General features: G+C 35.7%; 1 protein-coding gene across 1 annotated transcript in view; it reads right to left on the bottom strand.

Annotated features, from left to right (window-relative positions):
- Nucleotides 1-2925: 2925 nt before the first annotated feature.
- The window catches only part of LOC133633795 (translocon-associated protein subunit alpha-like), a 19558-nt gene continuing 9983 nt past the window's right edge, over nt 2926-12500 (bottom strand). The window contains exons 5-9 of the mRNA XM_062026537.1: nt 11629-11763; nt 11417-11493; nt 7708-7786; nt 5248-5341; nt 2926-2998 (exon numbers count right to left, since the gene is read on the bottom strand). Of these exons, the coding sequence (XP_061882521.1) occupies nt 2934-2998; nt 5248-5341; nt 7708-7786; nt 11417-11493; nt 11629-11763 (450 nt within the window). The 3' untranslated portion in view covers nt 2926-2933. The remainder of the gene's footprint in view (nt 2999-5247; nt 5342-7707; nt 7787-11416; nt 11494-11628; nt 11764-12500) is intronic.

Here is a 12500-nt window from a genome sequence, read left to right as displayed (position 1 = left end):
GTGGCCGTGCCATCATCTCTTCATCCATCATCCCTCCATCCATCATTTCATCCATCCTCTCTTCATCCATCATCCCTCCATCCATCATCTCTTCATCCATCATCCCTCCATCCATCATCTCTTCATCCATCATCCCTCTATCCATCATCTCTTCATCCATCATCCCTCCATCCATCATCTTTTCATCCCTCCATTCATCATCCCTCCATCCATCATCTCTTCATCCATCATTCCTCCATCCATCATCTCTTCATCGTCAATAGTTATTTTCTGAAATGTAACATGTTTAAATTAAAATAGACAAGATACAATTACTCATGCTAAAATTACAATTATGATGTAAAATCAAAAACTAAAATAAGTAAATAGCTCTTAAAACTTTTATGTCGGGAAAACCAAAATATCATATTTGAATAGGTATTTTCTCAAATGTAACATTTCAAAACTAAAATAAACAAAATATAAATATTCATGCTAAAATTAGGATTAGTCAGTGACTAAAAATAAGTAAATAGCTCTTAAAACTAGGGGCATTTTTTATGCGGGGAAGACCAAAATATTATATTTGAATAGTCTTTTTTTTTTTTAAATGTAACATGTTTAAATTAAAATAGACAAGATACAATTACTCATGCTAAAATTACAATTATGATGTAAAATCAAAAACTAAAATAAGTAAATAGCTCTTAAAACTTTTATGTCGGGAAAACCAAAATATATTTGAATACTTATTTTCTAGAATGTAACATTTTAAAACTAAAATAGACAAAATATAAATATTCATGCTAAAATTAGGATTAGTCAGTGACTAAAAACAAGAAAATAGCTCTAAAAACTAGGGGCATTTTTGGGAATACCATTTTAAGTCTTGGCAAGTGACAAACAACTTGCAGTGTATGTGGGAAAAACCAAAATGTCATATTTGAAAAGTTTGTTTTTTTATCAATTTGAAAATAGACAAGATAAAATTATTCATGATAAAATAAAAATTATAACGTAAAATTAATGACTACAAATAATTAAATCGCTCTTAAAACTAGGGGCATTTTTTTTATGTTGGGAAAACCAAAATATTATATTTGAATATAATATGTAATATAATATGTAACATTTTTAAACTAAAATAGATGAAATATAATAATTAATGCTAAAATTAGGATTAGTCAATTACTAAAAATAAGTAAATAGCTCTTAAAACTAGGGGAATTTTTTATGTTGGGAAGACCAAAATGTATTTTCTCAAATAACATTTTTAAACTAGAATAAACAAAATATAATTATTCATGCTAAAATTAGGATTAGTCAATTACTAAAAATAAGTAAATAGCTCTTAAAACTGGGGACATTTTTGGGAATATATTTTTAAATCTAGGCAAGTGGCATATCATTTGCAGTGTATTAGGGGGAAACAAAAATATCTTATTTAAAAAGTTATTTTCTCAAATTTAACGTTTTTAAATTAAAATAGACAAGATAAAATTATTCATGCTAAAATTAAAATGACATACAATTAATAACTAAAACCAGCGGCATTTTTATGTGGAGAAAACCAAAATATTATATTTGAATAGTTATTTTCTCAAATGTAACATTTTTAAACTAAAATAGACAAAATATAATAATTTGTGCTAAAATTATGATTTGTCAGAGACTAAAAATAAGTAAATAGCCTTAAAACTGGGACATTTTTGGGAATACAATTTTAAACCTTGGCAAGTGACAAACAATATGCAGTGTATGTGGGGAAAACCAAAATATCATATTTGAAAAGTTATTTTCTCAATTTGAGCATTTTAAAATTAAAATAGACAAGATATAAATTATTCATGCTAAAATTAAAATGATGACGTGAAATTAATGACTAAAAATAATTAAATAGGGCTTAAAACTAGGGGCATTTTTAAGTGGCATGTATTTTATTTAATGTGAGGAAAACCAAAATAGTGAATAGTTGTTTTCTCAAATGTAACATTTTTAAACTAAAATAGACAAAATATAATTATTCATGCTAAAATTAGTATTAGTCAGTGACTAAAATAAGTAAATAGCTCTTAAAACTAGGGACATTTTTAGTGGGGAAAACCAAAAATATTATATTTGAATAGTTATTTTGTCAAATTTAACATTTTTAAACTGGACAAAATAATTATTCATGCTAAAATTAGGATTAGTCAGTGACTAAAAATAAGTAAATAGCTCTTAAAACTGGGGATATTTTAATTTTAAATCCTGGCAAGTGGCACACAATTTGCAGTGTATGTGGGGAGAACAAAAATATATTTGACAAGTTCTTTTCTCAATGTGAACATGTTTAAATTAAAATAGACAAGATAAAATGATTCATGCTAAAATAAAAATCATGACATAAAATTAATGACTAATTAGGACTACAATTTTAAATCTTGGCAAGTGGCAAATCATTAGCAAACAATGCTTTTGGCGCCCTCTAGGCAGCCACCTATCAGCTCCAAACCGCACCTTTGACATTTCACACCTGTGTAACAGGTGTTAAAATGCATTTTAAAACAGATTTTATAAATGGCCCAAAAAAACAAAAGGGCATGGATTTTTTTTTTCTTCACATTTATTTTCAAAAAGTGTGTATTTGCAAAGGGGCACGTTGGCAGCGTGGCCGCCATCGCCTCACTTTACTGCCGCCGTGTCCTGGAAATGTATTTAATGTTGTTAAGGCAAGCGTTTTGTGGCGTTTTGTGTAGCAACACGTGGTGACCACTCCTTGCTAAAAAAAATCATTTCTAATAGGATGAAGACTCCCCAGTGAGGTTCCTTCTCCCCCTGGAGGTTGTACTTACCACTCAAACACTCGCAGCGACAACAAAACAAGACAATGAAAATGAACAATTGTGTTGCTGGCGTCCAAATATTTCCACAACGTCTCTGAAAACCTGGCGGACGCCATCTTGACTTGACTTCTATTGGTCCACTCCGGCTGCCCGCTTGGTTCGTTTCCGGGGGGAGGTCTTGGGGGAGGCCTTGTCTGTAAGTCCCAAAGTAGACCTTGGTTAACAACATTCACTTCCTACAAGCAATAAATAAAGGGAAGCTTTGATGCTAAACTGCAGTCATTCTCCAACTCTCTCCATCTAGTGGTACGCCACAGTAATCACTTCATCAAATATTCAAACACAGAGTTACTGTTCAAACTGTGTGTACAGTCAATTCCAGACTATAAGCCGCTACTTTTTCCTACGCTTTGAACCCTGCGGCTTATCAGTTTATGTATTTTACTTCGGTAACGGCCAGAATGTAAACCGGAAGTAGAGCCTTCCATAGCGTTTCTGCTCATATGGATTCTTCATTCATCACTCCGAGCAACTTTTGTAAGTTTTACAATATAACTAAAACAATGTTACTGTCAAACTGTGTGTACAGTCAATTCCAGACTATAAGCCGCTACTTTTTCCTACGCTTTGAACACTGCGGCTTATCAATTTATGTATTTTTGTTCGCTAACGGCCAGAATGTAAAACCGGAAGTAAAGCCGTCCATAGTGTTTCTGCTCGTATGGATTCTTCATTCATCACCCCAAACAACTTTTGTAAGTTTTACAATATAACTAAAACAATTCCTACCCTGCGGTTTATAAAACAGTCTGGCTAATTTATGGATTTTCACTAACAGCCATAATGTTTTGTATTGAACAAATAGTTTTCATATTACACCGACATAAATACTGAAAAGGTGTGTTATTGTTTGTGCTATGGCCCCATTTTTTGGACGAGTTTGCTCAATGCAGGTGCTGCGAGTTGAAAATTTACTTCCTGTTTCGTTCTGTGAACCGGCAGTATTCGGCCATAACGTTTCTGCTCGGAAGGATTCTTCATTTGTTTGTGAGTTTTACTACAATACAACTAAAACAATTCTTACCTACTAAAGCGTCCCATGTGTGATGTCTGTAGGAGTGTTTTCATGCATATTTGTACATGCTATCATAATGTAATCAAGGTAGCCTCGTTAGCATTAGCTAATACGCTAACAGGCAAGTGTTTGTGTTAGTATTATTAACTCACAACGGCATTCTTTTTGTATTATTTCAGTTTCATAAATTCCTCAGTAAATTCACCAAAACGTCACCGTCGAGTTATTGAGTCCGTTTAGCTGATTGGAGAGCTGGCTTGCGCAACTAGTTGGTCCATGACCATGACTTCTGTTTTGTTTCATCATCTGTTTTACTGCCTTGTTACAGGCCTCGTTTGGACACAATTAAGTTATGTAAATAAACATTTACTAAATATTTCTGTGTAAATAACTAATTTCACAACATATATATCTGTGACTTATAGTCCGGTACGGGTAAAAAGGGAAACATTTTTTTGTTCTAAAATTAAGTGTGTGCGGCTTATAGTCCGGGAAATATGGTACAGTTACAGTTGCCCAAAATATAAAAAAACATAATTATTAAATAAAATGTCTGCCTTGTTTTTAATGAATACTTAGGCCTACTATGCTACTGTACTTCAATGTTAGTCATTATGGTGGTACTTAATGAATACTTAGGTCTACTATGCTACTGTATTTTAATGTTGTCATTATGGTGGTACTTGATGAATACTTAGACCTATTATGCTACTGTATTTTAATGTTGTCATTATGGTGGTACTTGATGAATACTTAGACCTATTATGGTACTGTATTTTAATGTTGTCATTATGGTGGTACTTGATGAATACTTAGGTCTACTACACTACTGTACTTTAATGTTGATAATTATGGTGGTACTTGATGAATACTGAGGTCTACTACACTACTGTATTTTAATGTTATCATTATGGTGGTCCTTGATCAATAATTAGGCCTACTATGCTACTGTACTACAATGTTAGTCATTATGGTGGTACTTGATGAATACTTAGGCCTACTATGCTACTGTACTTCAATGTTAGTCATGATGGTGGTACTTGATGAATACTTAGGCCTACTATGCTACTGTACTTCAATGTTAGTCATGATGGTGGTACTTGATGAATACTTAGGCCTACTATGCTACTGTACTTCAATGTTAGTCATGATGGTGGTACTTGGAGAGCCAAGCGTTTTCTGAGGTATTACTTGGTGAAAAGACAGTTGAGAACCACATGTCTAAGGTAATGTCAACATTATAACTGGTAACTACAAACATGTGTTCTTGTATGATGATGTAAAAAGACGTCTATAATGCTAGTGTACCACAACTGTATGTGTATATGTATGTATACATGCTTATTTCTCATAGAACAACAAACATACTCATGACATTGAGAGTCTCCTGGGGAATCCAGCTGATGTCCACATCGTTCATGCCACCCGTGCCTTTCTCGATCTTCACTGGCATTCTTCTTTTCTGGAAACCAACAGTTTCAAATGAGCGGAGCGGGTTAGAATTGTGATGTGTGCATCAAAAAGACATTTACTCCATCACATTTACTTAAGTAACTTTTGGGATAAATTGTACTTGTCAGAGTAGTTTTAATGCAACATACTTTTTACTTTTTGAGAAGAAGAAACGCTACTTTTACTCCGTTACATTGAGTTTCATTCCGATTGTTACACTCATTTATATCACAATTACTTATAATCATCGATTAAAGCTTTTAATGTCAGCGAGCCTATTTCCAGTAGGTACTGTCACGTGACTCTGTTTGACCAATCCAATGTAAGCAGTATAGTGACGTTTGACTCCATTCCCCCAATCAAACAAGCACAAAGTACAGCTACATGAAGCTGAAATATGTCAGTATTTTTAACGTATATGATGAATTAGAAACATACTTGTTTAACAAGTGTGAGAATGTTCCCAAATAATATACATTGTTACGTGACCTGACGCCATCACATCCCAGCTGTTTGAGACACCTACTGAACAGAAACCTTTCAAAACAATTGACTCAAAAAAGCGATCTTTTTGTATGGCTGTGATGATCCTAATAACCACCAGTGTCTTTTAAACACATTAAAACATTACCAACAACATCAAAAGGCAGTGTAAAGTTGTACTTATCTGTTAGAGCCGTAGCTTGAAAGTTACTAGCGCTAGTTTATTAGCATGTAGCATTCTATTCTTCTATTGTATTTACATCTAACATAGCTAAACAGGCTGAAATGACCACTTTCGCCCCCTAGTGTACGAGAGGCGCACTGCACCAGTCACATGAGCGATAAGAGCATGGAAACTACAACTTCAAATGAAGATTTGAAAATAGAAGAAACTGAAATATTTGACAAATCAGACTCATTTAGTACCATGAATTGATTTACGTGGACCCCGACTTAAACAAGTTGAAAAAACGTATTCGGGTGTTACCATTTAGTGGTCAATTGTACGGAATATGTACTGAACTGTGCAATCTACAAATAAAAGTTTCAATCAATCAATCAATCGAAAAGTACTGACTGTAAAAAGAGACATGACTGACAAGGCAGCAAAAAAATATTCAATGATTACCTTCAAACTGGTAAAAATAACATTTACCGTATTTCCTTGAATAGCCGCAGGGGCGCGAATTAATTTAAAACCTCTTCTCACTCCTGCGTTTACCAAAAGCATGTGGGATTGACAAGCATGCGTTAATTATTTTAAAACTTCTTCTCACTCTGGCGCTTACCTTATCATGAAAAGCACATTTAATAAAAAAAACGTTATTATGGTCTTACCTTTAGGTATAAATGAGTCCATGCGCAGCTCTTATAGAAGTCTTCCTTATCTTTCTTCAGTTTTAAAAGTCTCTCTGTCTCGATGGAGATCTTCCTTTAAGTATTACCTCCTGCTTCGATTGAAAGTCCAGTTTAGAAAACTGTTTTATTTTAGATATGTAATCCTCCATGGTAAAAGTGCAAGCAAACAATGGCTCCTCACTCTTGCTGCCTGTTGTCTTCTTCTGCAGCACCAGTCTTCTGCAGTACCAGCAGTCGCAAGAAGGATCACTAGCGCCCTCTACCACCAGGAGGCGGGAGTCATTTAATGACTCATATTTGACCCGGCGGAAGTGCCAAGCATGCGCTAATTATTTTGCGAAACGAGTTTGACCCGGCTGTAATTCTAGGCAGGCGAATACTATATTCCCGGCGGCAATTCAAGGAAATACGGTATATCATTTGCTGCATGTGTGGCAGTAGAAATGTTCACATTTCAGCTAACAGGAATGATAACTTTTAACTAGAGAATACATGTTGAAGAAAATCATAAATTAATTTTATGTTTCACACACACACACACACACACACACACACACACACACACACACACACACACACACACACACACACACACACACACACACACACACACACACACACACACACACACACACACACACACACACACACACACACACACACACACACACACACACACCAACTACAATTGTAGGACAAAAACCATTAAAAATTAACTACTAAATAAATTGGAAGTTACTCACAAGTTATTCAATACTTGAGTAGTTTTTTCACAGAGTACTTTCTCAGGTAATTATTTTGATGAATACTTTTTACTTTTACCGGAGTCATATTATTCTAAAGTAACGGTACTCTTACTTGAGTACCATACCAATACCTGTGGCTAAATGTGTAATTTGGCCCAACTTTCCAATACGCGTTCAACTCCGCCATTGAGGCTGTTTCTTGTTCTTCACATCTTCATGTGAGCGTTATCTCAACATGGCGGTAGTGAATGTGGGAATGCGTATTTAAAGGTTGATTGAAGACACCTACCGTCCGTGACTCCAGCACCTGGTACATTCCAAAGAGCATCAGGACCAGCAGTCCAGCAAGGAAGATGTACAGGAAAACTCTGAAAACAAACATTGCATATTTGACTCGTCAATGTTTCAGTGGCAACACCTCAAATCATTTAAATCCATCTGCAACAGTTGAAAAATGCCGTTTCAAAATACAGCGGTACCTCAATTTAAGAGCATTTTGAGATAAAACATTAGTTGGCGTACTAAACATCGCAGTGAAACAAAACATCCGGTCTTACTCGCTTTGTTTTCCGCGCACAAGAATGAAGAAATAAACGCGACAGTGCTGAGAAAAGGAGGAGGATGTTATTCGTTGAATTCAAGAAAGAGCGTTTAGTGTCCAAGTCACATCGCTTGTGACCGTGAATAATTCATGAATATAAAAAAGTGATGTAACAGTAGCAAAATCTCCCGGTAAGACACAGGGTTTACCCCAGACTGCCAAGATGCCTATGGCGGGGAGGGCGTGGCTACCATGACATAATCGAATAATTTGCATAATTTTCTATGATATTTTTCATTAAAAAGGCTAAAAAAATGTATACCGTATTTTTCGGAGTATAAGTCGCTCCGGAGTATAAGTCGCACCGGCCGAAAATGCACAATAAAGAAGGAAAACTATGAAAAAAACTGCGACTTATAGTCCAAAAAATACGGTACACACATTTAAAAACAGATCTATTATTATTAATTAGTATTAATATTAACATTTTCAATTGTTGCTGCTTTTTGTACAAGGTATTTGTTGAGATTTTTTCAAGTGTTTACAGGCTTTTAATGACTTTTTAAAATTAAAAACAACAAGCAACAAATCTAGCATCTTCCTCTGGTGTTATTATGGAATGTACTCGTGTTTAGAGATTCTACTTCTGTCCCTTCATGTTTGTTTTTAAATGTCTAAACAACCTCGCGCCGACATATCTCTCCGACCTCCTTCAGCCTTACTGCCCCACCCGATCCCTAAGATCAGCCGATCAGCTGCTACTGACGGTCCCTGACACAAGGCTGAAGCTTACAGGTGACAGAGCTTTCGCCGCTGCTGCTCCCAAGCTCTGGAACAACCTACCTCTGAGTGTTAGACAAGCCTCCCCTCTTCCTGTTTTTAAATCTCTCTTAAAAACACACTTTTATTCCATGGCTTTTAACACTGAGTGATGTCCATCCTGCAATGGCGCCCCATAATACACCTGCTGTGAACCTGTTTTTATGTTTTATTTTTTATCGTGTTCTGTTTGTGTTGTGTTTGCTCGGCACTCATATTATCTTTTAACCTGCCCATTGTACAGCACTTTGGCTACCCCTGTGGTAAATTTTAAATGTGCTTTATAAATAAAGTTGATTTGATTTGACTGAAGAGGCTGCTGTGAGCATGACGTCACACTTGCTTGGCGCTGTTGTTCTAGTTTCACTTTCTGTTCTTAAAAGTCCTTTTCATATTTGCACATTTTGTAGATCACTGTCCGCGGGTATATCTGTGATATATAATAAAATCATGTCCACATCACAGACATGCTGACAACGCTCCAGACAATGGCGTGTGTTATGTTTACATCCGGTTTTGGCAGCGCGGTTTTCGGTGAACAAAGTCTTTTTTTGGTGGTCAAGTTTTCTGTACATCACGTGTCAATAATGCACAAATATTAGGCTCATTCACACTGTAACAACCAGCTAATGTTAATTTTTTATGTTCGTGTGTTTTGGATTTGATGTCCGTTTTTTTCATGGTCACAAACACATCGTCCGTGCCTAAAAGGTGATTGGCGGAGAATGAGGAAGTGGTGTGTGTTTGGCGAAGCGCCGACTCACGAGACAAAAGTGTTTGCACGGGAGGTAAAACCTGTTGGAATTGTGCCCTTTGTTATCATAATATTGGTAATAAAAGTTAAAAATAGCGTCTGACATTGTGTGATTTCTTCTGGGGGCTGCAATACAATATATTACTTTAATTTGTTTAAAAATACATATATTTTCAAGGTGTGGCGGTCATAAGAAAGCAGTTGCGGCGCACCACATTCAATTACATTAAGGGGAAACCCTGGGATATTATTCCTGTATTAAGCCCAGGGTGCAATATTATTGTGGTATATGTCCCAAAAAAAAGACTTAAAAATATTATTGTGTGTAAAATTAAGTGGCAAGAATGTTTCGGATAAACACACTTACTGTATTTAAGCACAAACGTAATACTCACATATTATAATTATATTTATTACTACAAATATGTACTGTATCTTCCAGACCATAGGGCGCACCGGATTATACGGCGCACTGCCGATGAATGGTCTATTTTCGATCTTTCTTCATATATAAAGCGCACCAGATTATAAGGCGTATTAAAGGGGTCATTTTTTTTTCTAAATGTAAAAGACTTCCTTGTGGTCTACATAACATGTAATGGTGGTTCTTTGGTCAAAATGTTGCATAGATTATGTTTTACAGATCATCTTCAAGTCGCTTTCTGAGCGTCTCTTCGGGATGCGCACTTTTGTGGGCGGTCTTATTTACGTGGCTCACCTTCAACAGCGTCTTCTCCACGTCATCTTTGTTGTAGCGGTGTAACGTGCAAGGACGGGAGTGGAAGAAGTGTCAAAAGATGGAGCTAACTGTTTTAATGACATTCAGACTTTATTTCAATCAATAACGGAGCAGCATCTCCTAGTCTGCCGGAAATGTGTACCGTGAAAAACCGTCCGACCGGAACTCTCTAATAACTAAAGTTCCTTGGGTGAATTATGTAAACTCACTACACCGGTATGTTTTAGCGCTTTCATGCCAGATATAAGTAAGAACTTTACACTACTTTATATTAGAAATGGCAACAGTGGAGGATGAATGTTCCATAACAAGAAGATAGAGAAAAAGAAGAACGGTCTACAAAGGCTGACGCACGCAAATTTTTCAGGATTTAGGCAGATCCCAAATACAGATCAGCAGGTACCAAAAGGTAAGAAAAGTTGCTTTTGCATAATATTGCGAAACAAAACGGCAAATATGTCTTACCTTATACACACACCATAATAATACTCATACGTTTAACGCTCCTACAATCCATCAAGGGGTGCAGCTTCATAGTTTACCAAAGTCGTACTAAAACATTTTGATAGATCTTTGAGTGCCGTGTGTAATGTATAAAATGTTGGGGTTGTTTATTTGAGTCATACTGCAGTCTACACGTATCTCTTATGTTTGACTGCAAAACACTTATCATTACACCATGTACCAAATAAAATTGCTTCGAGGTCGGTAAGCAAAACCAGCGCCGTACATTAGGCGCACCGGGTTGTAAGGCGCCCTGTCGAATTTTGAGGGAAAAAAAAGGATTTTAAGTGCGCCTTATAGTTCTGACAATACGATAAATGCCTCACAAACTGACGCTTGGCATCAAATATATTTTCCGGGTGATAAGTTTATCAAGTTGCTTCTCATATTACTCGTATTAAGTTGGGGGTACTTAATGTGTAGATCTTCAGAATATTTACTGAGCAGAAAGACTACGGTAGGTAAGATATCAAAACATTGTCATTAGAAAAGGTCAATAAGTGGACTTTTCTTGCAGCAATAATCCGACAACTTCACACCTTCTTTTACAGTTTGAGGGAAATAAGAGCTGTGTCTGTGGGCCTCAAGTGGGAAATATTTGTAAATTTGCAGAGATTAGGACAAAAAAAAGGCTGTCTTACGTTTCACCATCCAGTCCTTCTTCTCTCTCAGTGATGGTGACAGTCTGGTTGTAAATGGCGGTCTGGAACACGGTGCCCTGGAGGACGGGACAGAAGATCAAGAAGTGGTAACGAGTGAATCATTAGGTAACACGACGAAACATTTAATCAAGATAGGACATGTTTTTGATAGTGACGTTGAATCATTAGTAGGATTAGGGGTGCTTGCGTACCTCCGCGTCAAGGTAGTTGAGGAGGATGACCAGACCAAAAGGACGCCCGGCCATGGGCTGGGCTGGGATGAAGGAGTACTCGAAGGTGGCTTGAGCAGCAGGATGAACCACCGTGTCCAGAGGCAACGCTGTGAACTGCACAGTTATTCAGATGTGACTATTTCATTCAAATGATGCACCATAGTATAAATACATGCTTTATTTGTCAATTAACAATTGCATATTAATTCCTCATTAACATTGTGGTGATCATTGAAGTAACAGAATGTACATTCATTATGAGGGACAAGAAGAAATTTTTTTTTTTTTAGGATTTTAAAGACAATAAAAAAGGGAAAAAAATGGGAGTCAGCATTGAAGCCTTCAAAGCCTCTAAAACTACTTCAAAACCCTCAATCAATGTTTTATATACACACTGCAATTATATATATAATGGAGTAACATACACATTCATAACAATATGTAATATGTACAATATACACACTGCAAGTATATATATAATGTAGTAACAGACACCTTCATAACAATATGTAATATGTACAATACACACACTGCAAGTATATATGTATAATGTAGTAACAGACACCTTCATAACAATATGTACAATACATACACTGCAAGTATACAGTATATATATACCAGTAGTAGTAACAGACACCTTCATAACAATATGTAATATGTACAATATACACACTGTAAGTATAAATATATAATGTAGTAACAGACACCTTCATAACAATATGGATAATATACACATTGTAAATATATATACAGTAAGTAGTAGTAGTAACAGTCACCTTCATAACAATATGTAATATGTACAATATACACACTGCAAGTATATATATATATATATATATATATATATATAT

Source organism: Entelurus aequoreus, linkage group LG01 (genome assembly GCF_033978785.1).
Source record: "Entelurus aequoreus isolate RoL-2023_Sb linkage group LG01, RoL_Eaeq_v1.1, whole genome shotgun sequence".
Classification (NCBI taxonomy): Eukaryota; Metazoa; Chordata; class Actinopteri; order Syngnathiformes; family Syngnathidae; genus Entelurus; species Entelurus aequoreus.
The sequence above is the reverse complement of the archived record's forward strand: the minus strand, read 5'-3'. Positions and strand labels throughout refer to the sequence as shown.